The sequence below is a fragment of the Galeopterus variegatus genome, unplaced genomic scaffold (genome assembly GCF_000696425.1).
Source record: "Galeopterus variegatus unplaced genomic scaffold, G_variegatus-3.0.2 Scaffold2122, whole genome shotgun sequence".
Taxonomy (NCBI): Eukaryota; Metazoa; Chordata; class Mammalia; order Dermoptera; family Cynocephalidae; genus Galeopterus; species Galeopterus variegatus.
In genome coordinates this window covers 199,417-226,633 of record NW_007728233.1, presented here as the reverse complement: position 1 = coordinate 226,633, position 27,217 = coordinate 199,417, and the positions used below count along the sequence as shown (strand labels likewise).

The following is a 27,217-nucleotide window of genomic DNA, read 5'->3' as shown; positions in this document are numbered from 1 at the left end:
GATCCGTTGCCGGACACGGAAAAAGACAAAAAAAAAAAAGAAGTGAGCTTGAGGGCCGGCCTGGTGGTGCACTGGATAAGTGCCCCCCTTGGGAAGCGCGGCGGCGCTCCCGCCGAGGGTTCGGATCCCACATACAGACCGGTTCCCGCTCACTGGCTGAGCGAGGCGTGGGGCAACACCAAGGGTTGCGATCCCGTTGCCGGTCCTGGTCCGGTACGGGGGCGACACTGAGGGTTGTGATCCGTTGCCGGACACGGAAAAAGACAAAAAAAAAAAAAAAGCAGGCGATATTAATACTTGACCTACTTCACAGGCTTTTGTACGTATGAAATGAGGAAATGTATTTGAAATTGCTTTGTGAACTCCACGGTGCTATATGCAGGCAGGTTTTATCAAATGCTCCATAAATACCAGCTGAATGAAGACCCAAGGCCAGCTGACAGTTGAGTTTAGTTTTTCTGGAGTGAGACTGACTTGTTTTCAAGTACTGTATCTGTGGACCCACCGTTCACCAGCTGGGAGAGCATCAGTAAGTACTGAACCTCCAGCTCAACAGTTTCCCCAGCTGCATGAGAGGAGCTTAGCACCGCGCCTGGCACACAGCAGCTGCTCTCTGGATGTGTACCCAATAATAATATCCACGCCAATAATAGCAACAGGCGTGACTTACAGCTGTGGTCCTCCAAGTGTGAGTTAGCAGCATCACCACCACCTGGGGACTTGTTAGAAATGCAAATTCTTGGGCCCCACTCCAGACTTACTGAGCCAGTACCACTGGGGATGGGGCTCAAGAAACCATGTTTTAGCAACCCCCCCAGGGATTCTGATGCCTGCTCAAGTTTGGGAGCAGCTGCATTAGGATACTGTCCTTGGGGACAGCCCTCCATCAGGCTGAACAGCCATTGGGGCGGGAGGCTCACAGCAACACCTGTTGTCACACTAGGTGCCAGGCACTGTTCCACATCCTATACCTATCTGAACCCATTCAATCTTCTCCATGGTAATGCCCAGTAATTATTAGCTGTAGTCCATGTTTTGCAGAAAAGGAAACTGAAGCGGAGAGGTTAAGTAGTTTGCCCAGGGTCACACAGCTGTTAAGGGCAGGGCCAGGCAAATCCGGCCCTAGAGTCCAAATTCTAAACCACCTTAACCGGAAAAACTGCTCCTTCAGATCTAGGATATTAAAAAAAAGTAACAGCGAGGAGACTCAGGATATAAAGTGATCAATTGTGCATGCTCCAAAGCCCCCATAGGAGAGGCAGGGCCAAAGGATGCCCCAAGAGGAAGGGGACAACCCTGGGTCTCACCTATACACAAGGACTTGCTGAAGCAAAAGGCAAGATAGACCATTCTTTGGGGCTTGTTTTCTCTCTCCATAAGTGAGGAAGTTCCCTAAGTCATTACGGTTGTGATTCTTACTCCCTCCTGCATCCCCCACCCCATGAGGCCTGGCTCTGAGTGCCCACGGGTGCCCTTCCAGCTCCCAGCTCCCCAGCTAACCCTGGGAGCTTAGGGGGCCAGAGGGCCTGGGTGGGGATGGGCAGGTGTGGTGGGGAGGGAAGAGGGGACATTCAGTTCCACCTCAGTTCCTGGAGCATCTTTCCCTTGTGAGAGCCTGAAGGCAAAGCCATCTAGAATTCTCAAAAGTTAAGATGAAAGGTACCTAAGAGGAGATCCTTTCATGGATGACAAAAGCAAGATAGGAGTCCTCTGCATTCAGTCCCCTTTCAGTGGCTAGTGATTGATTTGTGGGACAGGTTACAGAGTGGAAGGGAGATACAGAATCTTAAGGCATGGAAATTTCTAGAAGTAATCCCTCTTGCCTCCACTCCTAAAGTTCACTTCCACCCAGCCTTCTGATGAGAGAGGCACCTGTCTGCTCACACAGAGTCCTCTGGCCCTGTTCTGCTGTGTGTGTGCATCACAATCGGGCCGGCACTGGGGACCTGGGAGGCAGGAAACAGCTCCACAGGCTCCCTCGGCTACATCACCTGGTAGTTCATTGGTGTCTTCCTAAAAGTATGGTCTTGATGGGTCCCAAGCCTCCTCCCAGAGTGCAGGGTGCCAGGGTCTTGGGGACAGCCCTCCATCAGGCCAGTGGATAGAGGAGCTGGGGCTGGACCCTGAGGGAAGTAAGAAAACCCAAGGCTGGTTTCTCTGCTGTCCACACCCATGGCTCTGGGCCCTGTTCATCCCACGCATCACCCACTTCACAGGCTCAGATGAGGCTCCAAGTGGAGTGAGAGAGGGAATGTGCCCTGCACACCAGAAGCTCAGGACACCTTAATGTATTAATATTGTTAGTATTAAGTACCATTACTGCTATCACAAAGAGGAGCAGCAGGGAGAGAAAACGTCTCAGAGCTGACGGGGAAGAGTCTGAGGGCAGCAGCTGCAGTGCCCCGAGAACATAAACAGTGTCAGGGAGGCATGGGGGGCCTGGGATCCCCCATGTTGTACTGTAATGCTCCCAAATGTCCAAGACATTCCTGAGAGGAAAGTTTATTGTGATAGAACTTGAAACATGAAAGATATTTTTATACCATTTTCACACATGTGGTTAATAACCTGCCCAAGGTCACACCGCTAGGAAGTGATAGGGTAAGGACCTGACCCCAGGTCTTCTGACTCCTGGTCCTGGGCCCTTTAAGTACCGCACAGCTGCTTCTCTTTCGAGAGCTCACTAGCCATGCAGACACACAGACGGCTGACACTGACCAAGCACATATTCTGTGCCAGGCACAGTCCTCAGTCCTTCAGCTGAATTAACCTGGAGCAACACTATTTGCTAAGTACGATTAGTATGCCCATTTTCTGGATTAGGAAACTGAGCCATAAGGAGGTGAAGTGAGAGAGTGAATAAGGTATATGGTCTTTGCCCTAAAGGAGCTCCCTGAGATTACATCTGGGAACAATGCAGTAAGCGCTAGAGCAGTGATGTGCACAGAAGGCCCTGAGGAAACCCTGATGGTTGTGTGTATGGGGGAGGGGAGGTGCCTGGCATCAGAGAACTCCTCGAAGGACCAGTAGAGGCCAGCCTGGAAGTGTCCACATGGAAACATCTGGCAGACATGCCCAGGCATGACCTGTGGAGCAGCCATGGACAGCAGGAAAGGCGGAAACTGCCACATGTTTGCTCCATAAACTTGCCCTGGTGTCAAGCAGATCATGTCGGCAGCTGGGCTGTGGTTTGGCACTTCAGAATCAGCCACCTCTGCCCCTCTGGGTGCCTGCTCAGCTTGGAAGGCCCAGAAACTCCTTTCTCCCTTTACTAGAGGAGACCCAGGCAAATCAGACCTCCCCTTATCCCTGTTCCCCTGACACATACCCACACTGGTTTATAAACCAGCAATGCACTTGATTCATCTCCTATGAGACTCACCGTGGTACCTGACAGTGACTCGGCACATTCTCTTATCAAGAGCTGTTGACTCATTGGGAAATCAAATTCGAATTGGGTGGCTTGTGGAGAGAATGCGGAAGCCAGATAGGGCTCACAGCTGGTGGAAGGACCAACCCATCAGTGGCCAGGGACACTGGGCTGCACACAGAGATGCCCCTTGGATGGGTGGAAGCACTGGGCTGCACAGCATGTGTCCTCGCAGGTCCCTCACTATGTTTCTAAGAGACGTGCTAACCCTGCTCAGTGGACATTTATCATTAGTGACAGGTGGAGCTGAAGATTTGGAGCCTTCCCTCAGCGCAAGCCTGCTGCAAAACTTCCATCCCATCACCTGGAACCTCCACCGCCCACAGCCATGCAGGTGTCAGAGGGAGAGAGGAAAAATTTGATGGAACTGACAAGAGATTTTGCTGTGCTTGGTGCATGCTCTTTGGCCCACATTTAATCTTATTTCTTCTCTGTGGCATCAGGTGACTAGCTGACGTGCTGCCCAGCACATCAGGATGGGCTGTAACTGGCTGTGTGTCCCTTGCTCTGCTGGAGGATGCAGCTGTGTGCACCCCCAGTCCAACCCCTCTCCCAGTGATGCTGAACACCACCAGGGGACCAGCCTTGCCCTGCTCAAGCTGCTGAGAAGAAGGGCCCAGAGGTCAGAGGGCAAGGGCTGGAATCCTGCTTGACTACTGTTAGCTGTGACATCAGACCTTGATTTATCAGCTTCCTCAGCTCCTTCATCAGCATCCTCAGTTGGGAAGCATGAGCCACAGCATGTCTGCACATGCGCAGGACTTAGGGACTGTGGCTGCCCCACTGTCACTTAGGGACTGTAGCTGCCCCACCATCATCTAAGATGCAGATGCTGCTGGAGACCTGCATCAGGGAGGGTGAGGCAGATGACGACGAGAGGGGAGAGCAGGAGGCAGGGCATGGTGGAAGACAGCTGAAACAGCCAGGGTCCTTGGGGAACCTGGGGGAGGAATTCCTGGGCGAGTCTTTTGGGTGCGGGTCTGTGTTCGGAGGGAGTTCTGCTGGGGGCTGGCGCTGGGACCTGTGCATATCAAAAATCCATGCAGGACACAGGCCACACATAGCAGGACGTACCCATTAAAGCAAGAGCACAATCCAGAGTAGGAGATGAGGGTAGACGGAGAGGCCCGAGGGGGAACAGGGCTGGCACTGAAGGGAGGTGGCCAAGAAGGCAAACATTAGAGATTATCTTGTGCTGCTCTGATCTGCAGCACCACAGCCCCTGGTGGGTGTGGGATCAGGGGCTGGAAGGGTGGCCTGCTGCCAGGGTGCGGATGCACTTGGCCTCGCAGGCCACAGTTCCTGCGACAGTTGTGACAATTACAACTCCTGCTCCAGGCAGCTGAGCACCGTGATGAAGGGCAGGGTCCCCAGGACCAGTGGGGTCCTTGGGGAACCTGGGGGAGAAATTCCTGGGCGAGTCTTTTGTCAGCACCACGCTCACCCAGTGAGCAACCGGCCATCCCTATATGGGATCCGAACCCGTGGCCTTGGGCCAGGGTCCTTGGGGAACCTGGGGGAGGAATTCCTGGGCGAGTCTTTTGGGTGCGGGTCTGTGTTCGGAGGGAGTTCTGCTGGGGGCTGGCGCTGGGACCTGTGCATATCAAAAATCCATGCAGGACACAGGCCACACATAGCAGGACGTACCCATTAAAGCAAGAGCACAATCCAGAGTAGGAGATGAGGGTAGACGGAGAGGCCCGAGGGGGAACAGGGCTGGCACTGAAGGGAGGTGGCCAAGAAGGCAAACATTAGAGATTATCTTGTGCTGCTCTGATCTGCAGCACCACAGCCCCTGGTGGGTGTGGGCGGGTGTGGGGTCAGGGGCTGGAAGGGTGGCCTGCTGCCAGGGTGCAGATGCACTTGGCCTCGCAGGCCTCAGTTCCTGCGACAGTTGTGACAATTACAACTCCTGCTCCAGGCAGCTGAGCACCGTGGTGAAGGGCAGGGTCCCCAGGACCAGTTCCTCTGTTTTCTCTCTGTGGGCTTCTACAAGTACCTGGGTGTGGGATCAGGGGCTGGAAGGGTGGCCTGCTGCCAGGGTGCGGATGCACTTGGCCTCGCAGGCCACAGTTCCTGCGACAGTTGTGACAATTACAACTCCTGCTCCAGGCAGCTGAGCACCGTGATGAAGGGCAGGGTCCCCAGGACCAGTTCCTCTGTTTTCTCTCTGTGGGCTTCTACAAGTACCCTGCCCCTACGGCCTCCTTCTCCCTATACAATGGGATAGCAGGCTCCCTCACAGGAGTGTGAGGAGCTACTGAGTGGACACGTGGAGAAGTGCCCCATAGTCTTATCCCAGGGCCAGGCGCCCAGTGAGTAGACACACCTGCACCAAGGGCCGGGCGGGCCTGGAACTGGCCGACAGACAGCAAAGCAGCCTCACCTGTAGATGGTTCTGAGCAGGGTGGAGCGGGCCTCGTTGTGGAAGGTGATGATGATGCTGGTGGGTGGGAGGTCCGTACAGTAGTCCAGCAGCTTGCATCTGGGGAAGGAAAGCAGAAGACAAGTTGAGACCTCTGAAGGGCTGGGACCAAGGGCATGGGGGTGGTCACCAGCATGGACAGATGCCTGGTGTCTGCTGGGGCCTCCCCAGTTGCATAGCATCTGCTAAGACTCCAGGGCCTCATGGGAACTTGGGCTTGTAGCCAAATTAAGTTGATATACAGAAAATAAATGTGGTATTTCTTGCAAGCCTGAGTTAGTGTACAGTTATTCCTAGTTGCTGCATAAACCCAACCCCAAGTCTTGGGCTGTGCGCCCCAGTCTGTGCCTTTCTAGCCCCTCTGCCTGTGCACTGACCAGAGGGCAAATCCCAGCCAGCAGAGGCCTCCTGTGTTCTGGGCCAACAGCTTCAGCCTGCCATATGTGCAGACCCTGACCCCCTGCCACACACACCTAAATCTGGCATGTTTAAAGAGGCAGAGCCCTAAATCCCAATGTAAGCAATAAAACCCCATCTTGAAAAAGCATTCACTTCCATGTGTCCAGGATTATTTTATATGACAATTACATCTGGGGTAATTTCAATTTAATACCTCACTGCAAGTGAAAATTGTAGCCCGCAGCCTGAAAATTACTAAAATAATGGAAATAAACCTGCCAAGTGAGGCTGGGACCACCAGGGCTATCACTGGGTAAAAGCATCCCCCACTTCTTGTGGTGTCAGGGGCTGCCCAATCATGGGTGGTGGGAGGGGGGATAGTAAAAGAAGATTAAATAACAGACGTTGGGGGGGGGTGTCAAACATTTGCTCTATTTTCCCAGTTCTTCCCAGGCCTGGGGCTTTTAATTTGGGATCCAGAGACCCAAGGACGAGCTTCAAGGGGACTGTGAGCCTTCTGAAATTGCTCACAAACTGTGTGTACACACGTGTGTTATTTTTTTCCCCTGGGAAGATGGTTCATAGTTTTCACTGGATTCTCAAAGATGCCTGTGGCCTAAAACACTTAATATCCTCAGTCCTAGGCCAATGGGCATGACATCCTTGGGTCATCCTCGAGGAGCCAAGAGTTAGGGAAGGAAGGTCCCAGGGCAAGAGACTATGGAAAAGGTAGGTCATGACCTTCAGGCCTTCCTGCTCTCTCCCCACAGAGACATCCTTTCAGCTCCACCTCCTGAATCCGACCCTCCTCTCTGGTCCCCATGGCCCCAGCTCAGCTAGTCTTTCCTCCTCTTGGGGATCACCACAGCAGCCCCGAGTGGACTTCCTGCCACCGCTAGTCCTGTCCTGTCCACAACACAGCTCTGCCAGGCATTCCTCTGGCTGGAGGCCTCCAGTGGCTCCTGATGTATGAAGCTTGAGGTCTCTATCACAGCTTCAAGACCTTTCACATCCCAGTGGCATCGGCTGCCATAACTCTCTGCCAGTGCACATGCTATTATTCTGCACGGAACAATGTCCTTCCTCCTCCTCCCACCCGAGGAGCGTCTATTCATCCTTCAAGGGCAAATGTTTCCTGCTGGGAAGGCGTTCCACATTCCCCCAGATGGGTAATGACCTGTGCTTCGTGCTCCCATCTTTCTGCACCTGTCTCTTTTCTAGCACTTCTCGCCAGGAGACTGTCTCCCCTACTTAACTACGAGTTCCTCTAGGGAAGGATCCATGGCCTTATCCACTTCTACAGCCCAGAACAGGATTTAAGTACACCAGATGCCTGTTTATAAAGAAAGGAGAGAGAAAGTCAGGAGACGCATTCCTAGGTCAACTGAAGACTTAGCCTTGTGTAGTTTTAAAAGGCGTGGCAGCCAGCCTCCCAGACGGCTTCCCGTGATTCTCACCTCCTGGTTCTCATGCCCTTGTGCAGTCCCCTCCTTCACTGAATGGGGGCAGCTCATATGACCAATAGAATATGGAGAGAGTGACAGTGTGTGACTTCCAAGGTTAAATCATAAAAGGACTGCAGGCTCTGCATTGGCCAGTTGGAGGGAAGCCAGCTGCCATGCTGTGAGGACACTCAAGCAGCCCTGCAGAGGAACTGAGGCCACCTGCCCACAGCTGGCACCACTTTGCCAGCCATTTGAATGAGCCACCTTGGAAGTGGCTCTGCTAGCTCCAGTCAAGCCTTCAGGTGACAGCAGCTACAGCAGACTTCTGACTGCAACTTAATTTCGAGGGACTCTACACCAGAACTGCCCAGCCGAGAAGCTCTGAATTGCTGACCCATGGACACTGTGAAGACAATCAATGACTCTTGCTGTTTTAAGCCACTAAGTTTAACCAGGGGTGATTTGTTGTGCATTAGATAACTATCATAAAAAGGGAAAGAAAATGCCTAGAAATGGCCCCAGTAAGAGGCCTTGGACTTCCCTATCTTTGGACATAGATGAGTCAGGAGCAGCCGGCAGAGAGGAGGGCAGGCAGCTGGTCGAGGTGGAATTAAAGGGCCCTTGACTGGTGGGGTGCGGGGTCTGTGAGGGTATGGAGGGAGTTGGAGAGGCCCAGGCAGAGGAGAGAGGAGGTGGCACTGAGCATGGACGGCACCAAAAGGAAAAAGGTGGTTGTTAGGGAGAGGTTGGGCTCATCGTCTGTCTACTCAAAGGAAGGTCGTAAGTCAGAGAGCTTAGCAGAGCTCCCCGGTCTCTATCAGAGACAGGGGAGGAAAAAGACAACCTGAGCAGAGAGACTCAGAAGGCTACCACTGAAGGACAGAGGTGTGTCCAGTGGCCAGGCCCCGAGCTTCTCCTGGCTGCTGTGGCCCCTGCCATGGGGGGAAGATGCCTGAACCCCACTTCAGGAGCCAGGCCCTGGGCGCTGGCTTCCTCTTGCACACGCTGGGAGGCAGTGGGACCCTAAACCCCAGCTTTCGTGATACAAGTTATGCAGGGGCAAGTTGGGGAGGGAGAGCGGTCCTGGGAGTTGTCATCCACTTAGAGAGCTTTTGAGGACAGGAGCCCCTTTTCCCATCTTGGAGGTGCCAGCTGGTGGGCGGGTGCATCCACGTGCACTGACACCAAAGCTGCACATGTGGCTGGGCAGAGGCATAGCTTGGTCTGGGTGGTGGAGGCTTCATGAGGAGGTGCTGGATCTCACAGGGCAAGGTTGTGTTATAGTTTGAATGTTTGTCCCCCAAGCTCATGTGGGAGCTTGATCCCCAAGGTGACAGTGTTGAGAGGTGGGGCCTTTGGGAGGTGATTGAGTCATGAGGGCCCTGCCCTTGTGCATGGATTAATCCACTCATGGATTAATGGGTTAATGAGTAAATGGGTTGTCATGGATGTGGACTGGTGGCTTTACAAGGAGAGCAAGCGAGCATGTTAAATGTGCTCTTGCTCAGCCCTAGCTATGTGATACCGTGTCACCACATGATTCTGTTGGGAGTCCCTACAAAGAAGAAGGCCCTCACCGGAGGTGCCCCTTCACCCTTGGACTTAGCCTCCAAAACTGTAAGAAATAAACCTCTTTTCTTTATAAATTACCCACTTTCAGGTATTGTTATAAGCAGCAGAAAACTAAATAAGTAGGAATGGACAGACAGAGAAAGGGGTACAGCAGTTCACAGAATCCCGGCCTGGGGGTCAGGACACTACTCACCACCTGTGGGACCCTGAGCAAATCAGCCACCTCCCCAGGCTGCTGTCTGTGCATCTGTAAAGCAGGTGGCTGGGCCCAAGGCTCTCCCACTGAAGGCTGTCACAGCATCAGTAATCAGAAGCTCTGACTGTAGCTCACATTCGACAAGCTTGATTCATTTGAATGGAATGTTGCAACTACCATTTTGCAGCTGAGGCTCAACTGTGTCACTGGGCATCAGACTTGACTTTTCTAAGCCTCCCACTGAAGGCTGTCACAGCATCAGTAATCAGAAGCTCTGACTGTAGCTCACATTTGACAAGCGTGATTCATTTGAATGGAATGTTGCAACCACCATTTTGCAGCTGAGGCTCAACTGTGTCACTGGGCATCAGACTTGACTTTTCTAAGCCTCAGTTTCTCCATTGGGAAAATGAAGATAATTCTTAACTTGGACATTTTCCCCCTAGATCATTAGTATGTTAGCCAATAATAGATACTTGACAAATAGTAACTATTGTTATTTTTAATGTCAGTCCAAATCTGCAGATGATTTCATCTGTTGGGTGGAGCCAGACCTTTGGTGGGCTGGAAAGGCATCTCTGGCACTCGGTTTTACCCTGTCCCACCAGTGGGTAAGGGGCAATGAGAGGCAAGAGCAGGTGGAGAGAACAAAGACCGCAACAATATGCTAGTGAGAAGAACCTGGGCTCTGGTGCCTGGGGATGAATGTGGATCTGCGAGAACCGGCTGTGTGCTCTTGGGCACCTCACTAACCATCTCTGAGCCTGTAAATGTGGACAAACATCCCCCTTCAAGGCTTGTGAAGACTGCTGGCACCGCACGCAAATCCCCTGCTGTTTATGAGATTACGAGTAAACGGTATCTAGGATTATTATCACGACTACAGAGTGGCTGACCCAGCCTCCGTGCAACGTCCAGAGCTTATTGACTAGAATCACAAGCTCATAGTTTAGAAAAAGAAGGGATCTTGGAGCTAAACTAACCCAGTTCAACCCCTTAAACTGGGCAGAACTTGGTGACAAAAGGCATTGGGTGAAGCCTGGGCAGGTTGCTCCTGGGCGGTAGAATGCCTCTAGCTTCCTGTGCCTACAGGGTAAAGGACAGGGGCTCTGCCTCAAGCTGGACAGGAATCGCATGATCTCCTCCACGTACACAGGTCTGTGAAGGGCAGGCAGCAGGGCAGTGTCTCACATCTCACAGGACTCCGTGGGACCTCCTCCCGCCTCTGCTTCCAGTTCATGGAGCCCAGACTGTTCCCTTGCCTCATCTGACCCTCACAACAACCTGTAAGAATTTCCGCTCCAAAGATGACTGAGAATTTCCACTCCAAAGATGACTAAACTGAGGCTCAGAATCTCACTCAAGGTCACATACCTGGTGAGTGACTGAGATGAGAGGAAACCAGATCCCACGACTCCTAAGCTAAGAATTTCCGCTCCAAAGATGACTAAACTGAGGCTCAGAATCTCACTGAAGGTCACATACCTGGTGAGTGACTGAGATGAGAGGAAACCAGATCCCACGACTCCTAAGCTTGGGCTGGTCCCTATCATCCCTCTGTGTGCTCACCCTGGTTCAAGGCTCCAGTACCCAAGGCGCGGGACAGGCAGGACCCACCTGCCTCTGAGCCCTGTGCACGTGTCACTTGCAGCCAACGTGTGGCCACAGCCCGACTCAGGAACAGACACAGGGACTGGAACAACAAGGCCAAGAGGCCATGTGAGGAGAGTTGGCCCAGAGAGCTGGCTTTCTGTTGGAGGGATCTAAAAGATTCATCAAACAGTGAGATCTATTAAGGGCACGGGGGGGGAATGGAATAGGCTGCCAACACTGAGATCTGGCGCCGGCGGACGGTCAAGAAAGCATGCTAATAATTTATTAACGATTCAGGGGTTTTACTGGAAGGAAGAACGAGTAAGCAGGAAAGAGCGGCATGGGGGAGGGGACCAGCAACTGGGTTTCCCGGAGCCAGGAGGAAAGGCGGGGCCTCCGCTGAGGGGTCACATCTCCAGGGGGTCTGTAGCCCTGATCTCCCCAGAGCTCCTTAAGAATGCACGCTCCTCTGAGCTGACTCTTGACATGCAGTTTCTTTTTCTCTTCGTTTTTAAAAGACTCCACAAAGACTCTTGATTTCCCCAAGTTAAGATGGGCTCAGATGGCTTCCTGGACCACCAACCTTGCGTGTTCAGTGTCACTGGCTACGATGCTTCTAGGAAGGTGTTCTGGATGCTGACCTCAGGGCACAGGCGGCTCCCTCTTCCCTCCCTCCACAGTATACTTCCTGCCTCCCTGTGACTACTTGGGCCCATCAAAAACAAGCTCAGTGACAGTCGCTGTCAGTTACTACAGGAATGTAACGATGTGCACAATGCCTCTGATTTTATCCCACGGGCTCATTAAATACTGGCAGCAGCCTATAAAGGATAGTATGATGATGGTCACCATCACCCCCATTTTATCACTGGGCAGTAAGGGCTCCTGGTGGCTCTGTGGCTTCCTCCTGGGGCTAGGACCCAGGCCCTTGGATTCGTGGGCACGCCGTCTTCCTCCTGCAGCAGGCTGTCTTCGTGGAAGAAAAGACTTGGTCATAAATAATAAATATTCAGGATTTTATCCTCGAGCATAAAAACAGGAGGAAGTGATGGAGAGGCAGACCCCCTAACTTTGAAGCAGAGGGGACAGCATAATTATTACTACTAAAATGGTGACAAAAAGGGAAGCTGCTCTGGCTCCTCCAGAATTGACAATGGCTCTGGGTCTGGCATCCTACGGGGGAGATCGAGGACAGTTGGAGCATGCGGAAAGGTCACACAAATACATAGCATGTGACAGAAATCAAATAGGCCCGGGGTGGGACACGCTTGGGTTGAACCTTAATTGCTTGGGAGCTTGGCAATGACTTCAGTGCTCTAAGCCTTAGCTCCCTGGTTTATAGCAGTGACACATCCTCCTCATGGGATGTTTTTAAACCACTGCTTACCAAACCCTTATTGCCAGTCACTGTACAGGGCACCTCGCATATTTAATGCTCATGGTAACTCTATGAAGTGGCTATTTTATGGGTTCACTAGTGAGGAGACTGAGGCACAGGGAGGCTAAGTGCCTCACTCCAGCTAGTGAAGGGCATTTGACCCCAGGCCTGCTGGACTTCAGTGTCCTTGTCACATGCTGTAATGCCTCCATGCCAGCCCTATTCCAGCTGTTACCCAGGTCTACACCATCTGTACCCATGTGCCCACTCTCAAACCACCACCTGAAGATGCAGTTTCTACTAAGCTCTAGAAACTGGCAGTTGAGGGGCCTGCCCAAAAGGAAGGGACAGGGACAAGCTGCCATTCCTGGGTGCTAACAGGAAGATGGGGAAACTGCTGGCTGAGCCACGACAGGAACATCCTAACAGGGGCTCCCACATACGGCCTGAGACAGGGGAGATGTGACCTCAACAAGGCCCTGGGTGGGACGGTTCATGGACGCCTATTCCTAAATAGAGAGCAATATTGACCTAAACAGAAATTGGGATTTCCTTCTAATTCCAGCAGTTCAATTGCACAATGCAGATTCAGACCCAGGCAGAGAACACAGATGGGTTATCTTCTCCGCAACTTCCATTCCCCTAAATTCCACTGCCAGAAAGGCAAAGGGAAACATGGGCATAAGACATTAAGTGGGAGAGGGACTAACTCCCTGGGAGAGAGCTCCCTGTCCCCAAGGGGGTGACAATCTGTGGGTCCCGGGTGCACGATCCCTCCCTCACTTCCATCTCTGTCACTCCCTCTGCCATCCACTCTAGCCCAGAAGAGCCCACGTGGGCAACACTGTCCCCTCCCCTCCTCTCCTCGCCACCAGCACCCAACTCAAAGTGGATATGTGGGAGGAAGAAAGAAAGAGAGGGGAGAAGTTCCTTCCAGAATGTAGGTTCTCTCAGGACAGGGGGCAGTCACTTTGCTGCCTGCTTTTAGACTCAAGAAATTTAGTTTTTAGAGCCAAGAACATCTAATACATCCCCAGTTCAGTGCTATGGAGCTCTTCAAAATGTTCATAGAAAGATTCATATTATCTTTTAATTCCATTTTTCCATGAATTTTTTTGAAGTACCCTCATATGTAAGAAAGGCTGCTCTCAGCAATGAGGAAAAGGAAGATGAACCAAAAAATATACAAGGCCAAATCTGTGGCTGGCCCCTAGGTTCAAACAACTCTTTAGAAGAGAAAAACGCAAGCAGTACAAAAAACATGACAACTGTAAAATCAGAAATTCCTTTTAATCCCATTTCATGGGCAACACTGATACACTGTAAGGCATGAAATTTTTATTTCATGTCAATTTCACTGGGATTTCATATGCAGATTAATTTGTTCATCCACATAAACATAACACTGCTCCTACTTGCCACAACAGCCATTCTGAGAACCACGGAAATCCTATGTCTCGTAAAACACTCTTAAAATAGTAGTGAGATTTGCTATTCCACTACACTGCCACGTTTTGAATTGTTGAACATGTTTTTAATTCCAGTACACTAGGAAGGGAGTAAGTGGGCCAGAGCAGAGAGCTGGACTGCTTAGGAACTTGCTTGGGCTGTGTGGTGGGCAACTTTTAAAGATGGCCCCAATCCCTGACTCCTGTGTAACCCCCTACTCTTGAGCATGGGCTGACCTGGTCACTTTCTTCTATGGAGCAGAATACAGCTAAAGTGACAAGATGACACTTCTGTGACTAGGTTACTAGATACCACGCCTCTCGTCTGTCTGGCTTGCATGCTTCAGTGAACCAGCTGCCAGGTCAAAGAGCCCTGCATGCAAGAAACTGAATCCTACCAGCAGCCACGAGAGCAGGCTAGGAAGCGGGTCCTCCTGCAGTCAAGCCCTGAGGGGGCTACAGCCCCAGCCAACCCCTTGACTGTTGCCTGGGAGAGACCCTGAAGGAGAGGAGCCACCGAAGCGAGGCCGGACTCCTGAGCCACAGAAACGGTGAGACGATAAATGATGTTTTAAGCTACCAAGTTTTGGGATAAGTTGTTACACAGCAATAGATAACAAATACAGGTCCCATTAGCTACCTTAAAAAAACAACAGGGTTTCTCACTCCCCTGGGTCAAAGGAAAAGCAAATCTCCTTGGGTACTTATTAGAAGAGCTACGCAGTTATATCCCATTGCCTCCACTTACTCACCCTGTGCTCCGAGTCCCCACAGGACCCTTCGCTCACACTCTGCCGGTCTCCATCCCACAATAGGATGCTAGCTGTGGGATTCCTTGGGGCTTCTACCTCCAGAGGGAGGTTCATCAGCAGTGCCTTCTGGGGTTGGTCCATTTGTTATAGATTCAACTCCTTTGGGGGTTCTTAATATAAACCACATACTCAGACAACTGTTTGAGTGACTATTTTCTTACCTCTCCCAGGGATGGTACATGGCACACCCTTCCACATGCATGGGAAGAAGTTAATTCATTTCATACAATGGATGTCCTAGGGCTTTAGGGCTTAGTTTTCTTGCAGAAGCCCAGTTAAGAAAGGCTGTCTTGGACATTATCACAGACATTCCTACATTCCATGAGCACAAAGCCATTTGGCAAGGGACATGGTCTCAGGGTGAGCCTATATAGGCCAACATGTGCATACCCCCCACTATATTCTTGGTTGAATCTGTCAGGCAGGCCCAGGGTTTGCAGTTCACTTCTTGCTTCTTGCTCCTTGGAGGACCCTCCTGGGTTTCATAGCCATCTACTTCGAGTAGCACCAGAGTTCTGAGAAAACCTACACCTTGACAATTCTAGGGCACTTCCACTGTCGGATTAATTTAGGCTGTAGATCAGAATAATGGTCACAGGAATCAGGTCTGGAAATCTATTCTCCTGGTAAGGTAAGAATGCTCCATGGTGTCTTTCCTGTCAAATGGGGAAGCTTTATTAAAGCATAACACAAAACATCCTACCAACTCCTTTCCCTTTTACAGATGAGGAAACCGAGGTCCAGAACAGTGAACTGATCTGCCCAAGGTCACCCTGCTGGTGGCAGAGCTAAGATCTCCTGGTTCTTAGCTCTTGAACTTGCTCAGTTTCCTTATGGCACTGAGGCTTGGAGGGCCCCATCAGACAATACAGAGGTCCCAGGCCCCAGGGTAAATAGGGTTACTGGTCACTTCTGCCTTCAAGTGCCCTTTTACCATCCTCTCCCCCAAAAACACTCCCACCAAGGTCCCTTTTACTTCTCTATGTTGCTAAATCTAAAGGAACCTTTTCAGTCTTTATCACACTTGTCATTGAGGGTCACATAGTTTGTTACATGCTCGGTTCTTTGTCCCTGGCTTTGTGAGAGGACCCTAGCCTCTTCTTAGGCTGTTTCCTCCTGGCTTTCCTTTTCCTTCCCTCATCTTAAATTCCCTGTTCCCCAAAACTTTTCTCCTAGGCCTTTCTCTTCTTAATCTCCCTTTACTTTGGATTATCTCACTTGTCTCCAAGGCTTCAATATCCCATCTGTTAGCCAATGACTCCAACCCTAACCCTAATCCCAATGACCACCTTGTCCTGGATGTCCCACAAGATGACTTCTTCATCCACCCCCTGCCTGCCACACCTCAGCCAAGCCTGCTGGGCCCTTATTTCTTCCCAAGCTCACCATCTACCATGTGCCCAAACCAAGGAGATAGTCTCCAATCCTGCCACCTTGTCCTGGATGTCCCACAAGATGACTTCTTCATCCACCCCCTGCCTGCCACACCTCAGCCAAGCCTGCTGGGCCCCTATTTCTTCCCAAGCTCACCATCTACCATGTGCCCAAACCAAGGAGATAGTCTCCAATCCTGCCTCTCTCCCCCATACCCGATCTAATTAAGCCTGGTCTTGTCAATTCGCCTTTCTTCTCTCTCCATCTGGCTGTTTCTCCACATTCCCATCATGTCTTTTCTGGATTACTGCAGCAACTTCCTAACTGGCTTTATACCTTTCCAGTATATCCTGCGTGCTGCAGCCAGAATGACCTTTCCAAAGCTGCCTCTTTCACCTCTTTCAGTGCCACCCAACTGCAAACAAAATAAAAGTTGGGATTCCTAATTGTGGTTTGCCCTCCTCCGTGACCTGGCACCACTCTGACTCCACGCCCTCCAAGTTCCAGCCACATTCCACTTCAACTGCTCTTTGTCCCCTCCAGACCCCTGCAGGTGCCATCTTGCTCCCCCATGTCTGAAATGTTCTCTCCTCTCTTCCAAGGCCTAGCTATTCTTTCCCTCTTCTAATCTTGGCTTGGAAGTGACCTACCCTGGGAAGCATGTCTAGTCTCCCCAGGCTTTTCCAGTGTGCCTCTCTAGGATTCTGCCTTCACTCCATCACTGTAATTTATTACCAAGCCTTGTGAAATTGCTTTTTCTGGCTCCTCTATTGACTGTTGCTGCAGTGAAGGCAAGGACTTATTGGTAGTTGTAACCTCAGTACCTAGCATGGGGACTAAACACAGTAAATATTCAATAAATGTCTGAAGGATGAGTGAGCAGAGAAAGCAGGTGAGGCTTCCATGGGGTCAAAGCTAAAGGGGAAAATGTCCTTTCCAAGCTGTGGGTGACACCGGCACAAGCGAACTGCTGAGCAGTAAGCTGAGCGAGGGCCAAGGTCAATAATGCAGCAAAGAGACCACACACACCTCCAAAACGGAAGAAGAGTCCGGAAGCTGGAGTATGGAACCATGGTGGGGAGAACAGGGAACCTTGGGCTAAGATTGTCCTGGGATGGTGTCTGGTGTTTGTGAAGAGTTCTATGCTTTCTCCGTTACATGGGAAATATCCAGCTCTGTTCAAGACGCTGGCATGTTTTTCTTGTTTACCAAAATCCTAGGAAGGATGAACAACACTTCCTCGAGAGAGAGGGAAGGACTGAGTCCTAGGACAGACTACAGCTCAGACAGTCTTCCTTCCTGGACAGGCACTGTCCAGGGTGGCAGCCACTAGCCACATGCAGCTATGAAGCATTGGAATTGTCTAGTCTGAATGGATGTGCTGTGAGTGTAAAATACACACAAGATTTCAAACACTTAGTATGAAAAAGAATGTAAAATCTTTCACTAGTATTTTTTTACATTGATTACAAGTCAAAATGATGATATTTGGATATATTGGAGTAAATAAAATTTATCATTAAAGTTAATTTCATTTGCTTTTTTTTACTTTTTTTAAAATGTGACTGCTAGAAAATTTTAAATTATATATGTGGCTCACATCTATTTCTACTGAACATCATTGTCCTAAATTGTTACCGAACATTAATGCATATATAATCCAGTTTAAAATTTCAGATAATGGTTTCCAGGTGTTGGGTACTTTTGTATGAGTAAAACAAAATAAAAAGATTATAGAGAACATAATTAGGTTTACAACATTTTATTTTGTAGGAAAGAATATATTCTTAAAATCCTATCACCTACCACCATTGTCACTTCATAAAAAGAAAGGATGTTTAAACATGAGAAAAGGTCACAATCTCGGAACAATTAATAGCCCTTTAAATTGTAAAATTTAGCTTTCAGAAAATCTCCCTCATGGCCTCCCCTCTCCCCCAACTCTATGGATCAGACCTGCTGTAATTTACAACTGGCATCTGAAGTACAATTCATGGGTTTGTTTCATTAAATTATGATGAGCCTTTGTCTGACCACCCTCAGGCAGACAACATAAATACTGAACACAGAAGACAGGGCATCTCCCACTCTGTTCTGGAACCAGCAGACCTAGCATGGCTCTCAGTGCTGCTGATGCGAACGAGTCGATGTGGTTGTCCCAGTCTCTGGCCCCAATCTATCTCCCCAGGCACATCTGCCACCTGTGCTGACAGGTGCAATCTGGACTCAGATGCCCACCTCGCTTAGAGACTGAGGACTCCTCCGGCTGCATTTAGAGCCCTCCTAAAAATGGTCATCACTCTATGCACCAGGGTTTTGTTTTGGTAAACAAGAACATCCCAGCCTTTTTAACAGAGCTGAATATTTCCCAAGTAACAGAGAAAGCACAGAGTTCTCCACAGCCCTCCTAGAAATGGCCATCACCCTATGCACCAGGGTCCCTTTATTTTTCTAGACAACTAATTTTGGTTCCTTTTGTTGACCAGCTCCTTCCAAGTGAGTGAGGTGCAGAGATCTGGTGGAAACCATGGAGGAAGTGGCAGCTCCTCTCTCCAGGAAGCTATGAAAAGGTCTTATGGGACACTGACACTGCGGGGACACCATGGCAGCTGGCACTATGCCCCACCCAGATGGCAGCTGAGTGTGTATGCACATGAATGTGCATGCATGTGTGTGCAAAGGATCATGTTCTCAAGAGGCAAATGCAGAGCCTAACTGGAACCAGAAAGTGGAGGTGGGCCAAGACCTATTTTTGAAACGTTTCCCATAAAAGATTCCTCAGTGTCCGGGACCATGGCTCCCTCATGTCTTATTTTAGCCCTGCTTGAATCACATCGCACCACAGTAATAACAGATTACACTTGTTGAGTCCTCACTATGCCTCGGGTATTCTTCTCAGAGCTTTAAATGTACACAATAATGATCTGAGGTGGATGCTGCGATTCTTCCTCCCTCACTGTGCAGGAGACTGTGACGTCACAGTCAGCAGCAGCAGAGTCTCAGTATAAAGCCAGATGCCAGGCTCCCACCTCTGTGCTCTCAAGAGCCCCACTAGAAAGCCCTTTCATGATCATCTGGACTCACTGGCTCTCAAACCTTTATTTCATATTGGCTTTTCTCTATGTCTTCTGTCTTAGAAGCCAAATGCCAGAAGGTTCTAGAAAAATGGAACATCACAGGTCTGTGCTGACCCTCATGTGCTAAAGAAGGACATCTCCCCTTAATATTCCCTGAGCTATTTTATGAACATTTCTAGATTTTCCAGCTAAAGGATCAAAGAGTCATTCCTTCCTTTCACCTCCAAGGGGAAAATTTCCTCAAATTGGAACAGTTGAGGTAAGACCCGTAGCCTCGTGACTCTGGGGACATAGCCAGACTCAGCACACTGAGCTCAGGAATGGTCTTTTGAGGGCCAAGAGTCCAACATCTCCTTTCCAGCAGATTCACCTCAGTGTGTTCCTCTAGAAGGTCTGAGGTGGGGAGGCAAAACGCAAAGGCTTCCCACACCTTCCTGCAGTCAATCCATCCCTGAGTCAATCCTGCACCAAATTCTGCCTCTATCTCCCCATGCCTGGCCCATGCCCCTGGTCTGCCATTGCTGCTACAGCATCCTGACTATTCTTCCTGCCTGCAGACCCCGCCCTCCACCCCTTTCATAGCAGTGCTCTCAACACACTGCTCTACCTGTGTGACTCTCCCCTCTACAGCAGCTACCTAAAGTTAAACCTTGCCAGCCTTTTGCCCTCCCCTCCTCCTTCCCCTGTGCCTTACATGAGCCTCTGGCCCTGCTCACCTTCTTGGGTCATGCCTTGTGTCACCACCTCCATGCACCTCCCTGGTCCTGCCACCTTCCTTTCTGAAGATGCCTAAATTGTAAATGTTGTGCAATGCTTAGCTCAAGTGGCCTCCTCCATGACACTGCTTGTGAGCTGCCTGGTGCTACTCGTCCCCTCTCCACACAGCTGTGCCATCTCCCTAGGTAGACTGTCACCTTCTTCTGGGCAGGGGCCACTTTTATACTTCTTTCTATCCCTGTAGGCAAGTTACTCAATCTACTGGAGTCGATTTCCTCATCTCTAAAGCCAGGATCACAGCAAAGTTGTGAGTGAGTGTATATAAGCTGCTACGACACGTCGAGGGAATAGTATGATCAATACATGTTTGCCGGTTATGGTGCTGAATTTATGTGTGAACAAGAGAATTCTTTGTTGACTGAAGGTAGTTTTAAATTTCCTATGACCTGATTTTTCCCTTTGTTTTCTCAGATTCATTCCCACACCTGAACTATCAAACCCTGATGTTTTCAATGGACAGTTCAAGAATGAATCCAGTGAGGCACTCTTTGGGTCCACATCCCCTCAGCTGATCCTAATGAACAGTCTGAGTGCCAGACACCATGCTAGGCTCTGGGGACACAAAGATAAGTCAGCGTCCCTGGCCTGCATTGCTCAAGGTTTTGGGAGGAAGACAGAAAGTAAAGTGATGCTTGCAACTCAGAGTTACAGGTGCTGCTGAGAGGTGGGCCTGGGAGTGCAGGTGAGTTGCTGAGCTCAGCCCAAGGGGGCAAGATGCCGTCCTGAGAGGGGACCCTCCACCTGGATTCCAGAAAGGTAAACGAGTGTCCTGAGCAGAGAGAGCAGCAGAGATGAGGAGGCATGAGCCCTCAGGGCACAGTTGGACATAAGTCACGGCCTAGCTGGGGTGGCCAGCCTTGCGGGGGTGGGTGTGAGACATGAGGTGGGACTCTGGGCTGACAGCATTGGAAGGGCTTTAGATGAGGAGTGATGTGTCTGGATTTGTAAAACTCCCATGGCAGACATGTGAGCATGGACCCATGTGGCCAGAGCCACCTAGGAGGGTGGCTGGGAGCAGCTGCGGTAGCCCAGGTGAGGATCACTTTGGCGGCAAGCTCAGGGACCCAGAGACATCTAGGAGGTGGACTCAACAAGGGTGAGAGATGGAGAGAACTCCAGAGATTTGGACTTGGGTCAAAGGGCAAAGGGTGGGACCTGGCCTGAGATGGAGCAGATGAGAGCAAGAGGGTGCTCGCAGTCTCAAGAGGTGGTACAGGCAGGCTCAGTGAGCTCTGGGGTAAGGAGCAAAGGGTGTGCACGTGTGATGAACCAAGACAGGGAGGAGCAGGGAGGAGCAGGGAGGAGGGAGATCAGATAAAACAATGCCTGTGCTGGCCAGCACAGGCAGGCTCAGTGAGCTCTGGGGTAAGGAGCAAAGGGTGTGCACGTGTGATGAACCAAGAAGACAGGGAGGAGCAGGGAGGAGGGAGATCAGATAAAACAATGCCTGTGCTGGCCAGCGTCAGGGTCACCATGAGGGCCAAAGTCACAAGGGGAGAGAAGTTTGGAAACAATAAAGATTCAATTAATATTTCTGCTGCCTCAGAGACAGGAAAACCAACTCCGACGGGGACTAGTGATCTTGCCCCTCGCTGGCCCAGATGGTCCCCAGCACAGCCCCGGTTCCATCACATCACACATTCCTGGGGAGCTTTCCAGCCGCCGCGGGCCTCACGAGGCTCTCCTCGCTTCATCCCACTGTCTGTCACCTTTCCACAGCTTCTCCCACCCGCAGCTGTCATCTCCTCTCCTGCTCTTTTCGTCTCTTGTCAAACACATTTTGTACTCCCTGGCCCCCAGCCCCGAATCCCTCCCTCCGCTGGCCCTGGCTCCTATCCCCAGGAGCTTTCAAGCACAGATTTCCCCAGACGTAGCATCGCAGTTGCCTCATCGCTTATTTTGCTTTCCAGTTTTTAAAGTAAGGTTGACATTCAGGCAAGTGGAACGCTCAGCTCTGGGAGCCAAGGCTGGGCCGGGAGGAGGCCCTCCCTGCTGGCATGTCCTCCACCCACCCCCCATTCTCAGCTCAGCCTTGACTGGCATGAGCCACAGCACCCCGACTCAGAGGCAGGGCAGGGCACTGAGCCAGGACCTCTCCCACTCATCTGTGTCAACCCCTTCTCCACCCCTGGACCCATCAGCTCTCTGCCTTGCCTCCTGGACGTGCTTTTGCCCACTGCTATGGAGCAGGGGAAAGACCATGAAGCCTGAGGCTCACTCTGGTCCTGATGCTAGTACTGATCTGACTATTCACAGCACCAGTCACCGAGTGCTTCTAGAGGTTAAAGACTATGCTCAATGCTTGACATGAATTCTTTTACTTGCTTTGGATACCATTCTTATTCCCATTTTAGAGATGAAAAAACTGAGTCTTAGGAGTTTGAGTAACTCATCCAAGACAAGCTAGTAAGTGGCAGAGATATTTTATGTCAAAGCTCATGTGCTCTGTCATATAGCCAACCGGTTACCCTGCCCGGGCTCAGCTTCCTTCTCTGTGAAATGGCAGTCCCCCTTTATCCAAAGGGCTACTGAAGGCACCATGAGAAAGCTATGGGGAAGCACTTTGCAAAGTTCTATATAAATAGAAGGCATGAACAGTCTCATTCTAAGGGCTTACTGCACGGTTCATCGATCTATTTAAGAATGGCCCAAGCTGCCCTGGTCCCAGCCCTGAGCCCCTCAGGATTTCCTCAAGCCAATTCTACCAGCCCTGTTTCTTCCCAGCATTAGAGGAACATGTGATACATCACACAAGCCAATGGTTCTTTAAGTGCCGGGGGGAAATGGTAACAAAACTTGACAGTGTTCTGGGTTTCAAAGGGAAGAAGTCTGCACGTGCCAGCTCCTTATTCTCGACTGAAAAACGTGGGCAGGTCACCACTTTTTGCAGCCAAGCTGCCATCCATATGGTGTGCCAACTCCAGGGGCAAACAGCTCTGCTGCTGTTGTATTTAATAGATCCCAGGGCTTTCAGATAAGTGAAAAGACATGTCAAACCAGCCTACATTTCTACCTCAGGCTGGGAGGGGTCTGGCAACCTACAGCACATGGAAGGTATGAGGGGGTGGGGAAGGCCCACACAAAGAAATGGACGAGGATAAAACAGGATGGCTCTAATGGTTCTGCAGGGCCCTGGAGTCCTGTTAGGAGGGGAAGTGAGTGAGGGAAAGATTAATCCAGGACCTTGGGGGAGGAGGATGCTGCTGAGCAGGAGGCGTCATGCTTCTGGAAATAGCCTCCAACCCGATTCAGTTCCTAAGCCAGTTCCCGCAAGTTCTTACCGGCAGAGGTATTTTCAAGACAGGAGACAGAGCTGGAAGTGACCATCTTAACCACCTCTGCCTTACTTCTCTATCTTACATGTGAGGAAACAGACATCCAGGCAGCTGAAGGGGATGGTGCGCAGTCACTTAGAAAGGACCTGCGTCTTCTCATCTCAGTCCAGTTGTTTTTTCCTTTCAGTTTATCATGCTGCCTAAAATGTTGGACAAAATGCCAAAAAATAATCAGAAGAGAAGCAGATCACTGAGGAGGGACTAAGAGCCAGGCTCTCTGCTTGGTTCTTGAACAAATGGCACAGACAGATGAAGACAGAAGGGACAAAACACTTGACCAGGCATTCAAATGGCCAACAGACTCATGAAAAGGTACTCAACTTCATTGGTCAGCCAGGAGAGGATAATTTAAAACACACTTAGATACCACTACTCGGCCTCCAGACAAGCTAAAACGAAAAAGGTAGACAATAGCAAGCGATCAATACAAAGATGTGGAGCTACTGGAACTCTGCTATAATCACTTCATTAAATGTTTGACAGTTTCTGCAAAAGTTTCTAGGGTTATAACCTACAGAGATGCACATGCATGTACACCGAAAGACAAGTATATGATTAATCATAGGAGCTCTATTCAAAGAGCCCCAAACTAGAAAGGCCCCAAATGAGCATTAGTGGTAGAATAAGTATATAAATTGTGATATATTCATAAAAAGGAATATTATACAGCAACCACAATGAACAAACTGTGTCTTGGAAAATGTGGCTGAATTTCACACATACACAATTGTTAGGGAAGCCAGACACAAAAAAAGAGTACAGACTGTGTAATTCCATTTATATAAAATTCAAAAATAAGCAACATTAATCTATGGCGTTTGCAGTTAGGACAGTGTTACTCATGAGGGATTTGTATCACGTGGGGACGGGCACAAGGTGGCTTCTGACAAACTGATAACGTTCTTTTTCTTGATCTAGGTGCATGATGTAGGAACACAGGCGTGCTTTCTTTGGAAAAATTCTTCAAGCTGTACACATAGGAAGAGTATACTTTTCTGTATGTATGTTATACTTTAATAAAAAGTTTACTCGAGAAAAGATAGAGATTCTGGTCTTGAGGCAGATTTTGGTCCTGCAGGAACAGTCCAAGAGCCACTGAAGTGGAAGAATTCAATACAGCCCATGGAATAGGCAAGAACTCAACAAACCGTCTTCACTACCCCTCCTTGAGTTCCCCATAGCACCAAAGAGAACACCCCCAGAATGCAGAGTACAAATCCAGGGAATCCTCCTCCGCTCTCTTCTTCTGTCCTTTAAAAGTGCACATCCCAAAACCAACTTTTTAAAAAGATAATTCAGAGGAGGGAGAACCGAAACCACATTCCCCTTGGTGTTACTGAAACCCTGAGCTTATGTGCCAGGACTTATATTCAAGGCTAGTTTAAGGGAACATGCCTCCCATGGGTGGGATGTACTAGTGGCCTGGAGAGGGTGGTAAGGGAGTTCCCAATTGTCCACTGAGGGATTTACTCGCTTAAGGAATCTCAGTTCTGTAAGGGCAAACTTGCAGTCTGCTTTTTTACTAACGTACCCCTATTGTGGAATGAATTCTTCATGGCAAATATTTAATCCAAATCAATCTTCCATCCTGGGGACTGAACACATTTCTACATCTCTTTCCACATCTCTTGACATCGCCTCATTCCTCAGGCAATGTGAAGTGTAAGTAAAAGAGGCAAACCCAGGGAGGAGGAAGGGAAGTCTGCCCCCAGAACAAAGGCCACTTAGTACATTTCAAAGCCACACAAAGTTTTTTTGGGTTTCCTGCCCATTTGGATTTGGCCCCAGTGACAGAACACCAGATGAGACTATTAACTCCATTAGATGATTGAAATAGATTATTTTAGTGCCTCCGGGCAAAGCTGAAATATAATTATCAAACTATCTTAATCAGAAAACCCAGGATCATCATGCATCACTTCTTCTTGCTCCAAAGCACAAGTCAAACACACACACACACACACACACACACACACCTCTCTCTCTCTCTCTCTCTCTCTCTCTCTCATTCCACACACACACACACTCTCTCTCTCTCTCTCTCTCTCTCTCTCTCTCTCTCTCTCTCTCTCATTCAGTGAACCTGAGCATAATAGGGGTTTTGTGCTTGTGATAGAATGAAAAAAATATATATATATGGACCCAGAATCTGAAAACTTGACTTGAGTTTCAGCCAAGCATTGACTAGCTGTATGACCTTGGACAAGTCCTTTAACCTCCCTGAACCTGGGTCTCCTGATCAGTCTGTGGTTAATCTACTAATCTTACTGTTTTGCTCAAGTCTCTGCAGCCCACACTGGTGCTCAGTCCTGAAACCCAGCAGTTAGTTTGAGATGAAGAACAGACTCCTTTTCCAGGTCGCCACCAGCCCCCTTCCCCCCAGGACCAGTTCTTGCTTCTCATCTCTCCTGCCTTACCTCAGAACAAACTCCTTTGTATAAGCCCCAACAGCACCACCTGAGGATGCCAGTGCCTTAAACCCAAGAACTTGCATCTAGCTCTGCCCCTTGGGACGGCCCCATTGCAATCCATGCTTGGTTTGGGACTCTTACCCACCCTTGGGGGAGGGTGCGCCGCTGCTGCCTGGCACTGTTCTGCTCAATCCTCTTCCCCCAGCAGGAGCTCCCATAAAGTGGTGCTAGCCAGGGCTGTGTTACTTGGGGCATCTCTCAGGGTTGCTGTGACAATGAGGCAATGACAGTATGAAAGTGAAAGCATTCCGGTGTTTACTGAATTAACTGTAAGCTCCTGAATTTAAGAAATTGCCACAACATGACCCAAGCTTCCCTTCCAGAATATTCTGCCCCCACTCCTCCCTTCCATCATCCCACACTCTAAGTAAGCTGGACTGACTCCTACAAAACACTGTGGCTCTTCTACCTCCTTATATTTTCTTATGCTCTTCCCTCAACTTGGAATGCCTACTACCTGTTAAAATCCTAAAATCCTACAGGTCACCCTCAATTCCAGCCCACATGCAATCTCCTTCAGAAAGCCTCTGCCTCCTTTCCACATGTAAATTCCTTCTCCTCCAAAGGCCAGGCTAATGCGGTTTTGTATTTTTCACAGGACAAGCTCCTATCTCTTGTGCTTTGCTACATGGCCAAGACAGAAATAACTACGCCAGAACCAAGGACAATGCAGGAGATAGGTGCTTGGACACTGATGGCAGAAAGTCTGTGTAGTGACTTCAGAACCAGGGGATAGCCTCAGTGAAATTCACATTTGAGCATTAGGAATTGGTCCCATGTCAATTTCTCCGTCTAGACCATGGACTCCTGGGAAGTGGGAACTAATTCCTAACACATAACTTGGCACATGGCAAGTGCTCAATAAATGTGATGGGTGAATGAATGAATGAAAGAGCAAAGGAATGAAGGATGTACAATGCAAGGTCAAAGTTGATGGGAACTCACTAGGAAATACAGTACAAGAAAACAAATTAGCTAAGGCAGTTTGTTGAAGAATTCTCATCATCGGGTGTTATTGACCGGTCCCTTTTTGAACGCTGAAGAGTTGCTTCCTTGGGAAATCTCCCTAAAACTCAAAGAGCAGGCAGTGGTAGGAGGGGCATGCAGGCTGGGCGTGCAAGGAACCAGGAGACCAGGAAGGGAAAGGAATCTCGACCCAGAGGTAGGTGCTATTCCAGCCTCTGAGGCCTTTCTTCCCCATCACCCTGGTGAGAACCCATCCCGAGCCCTGTAGGTGGCACTGCAAACAGCTACCCAGGGCTGTGGACACAGTTCTACTGTAGAGCCACTTCCAGGAAGTTCTGAAACTTCTGCTGTTCCCTGCCTCCCCAAGAGCTCCCTAAAACTCTTAGATGCTCCAGAATGAAGTGCACTCAGAGCTACTGTCAACAGGCTCACACCCTGTATTGAAAAACAGTGCGGGGCCGGCCCGGTGGCGCACTGGATAGTGCGCCGCTTGGGAAGCGCGGCGGCGCTCCCGCCCGA

At 49.9% G+C, this 27,217-nt stretch overlaps 1 protein-coding gene across 1 annotated transcript in view; it reads right to left on the bottom strand.

The window, feature by feature from the left end:
* The window catches only part of GALNT14 (polypeptide N-acetylgalactosaminyltransferase 14), a 79,765-nt gene that overhangs the window by 44,882 nt on the left and 7,666 nt on the right, over window positions 1-27,217 (bottom strand). The window contains exons 3-4 of the mRNA XM_008580524.1: window positions 5,817-5,915; window positions 4,243-4,370 (exon numbers count right to left, since the gene is read on the bottom strand). Of these exons, the coding sequence (XP_008578746.1) occupies window positions 4,243-4,370; window positions 5,817-5,915 (227 nt within the window). The remainder of the gene's footprint in view (window positions 1-4,242; window positions 4,371-5,816; window positions 5,916-27,217) is intronic.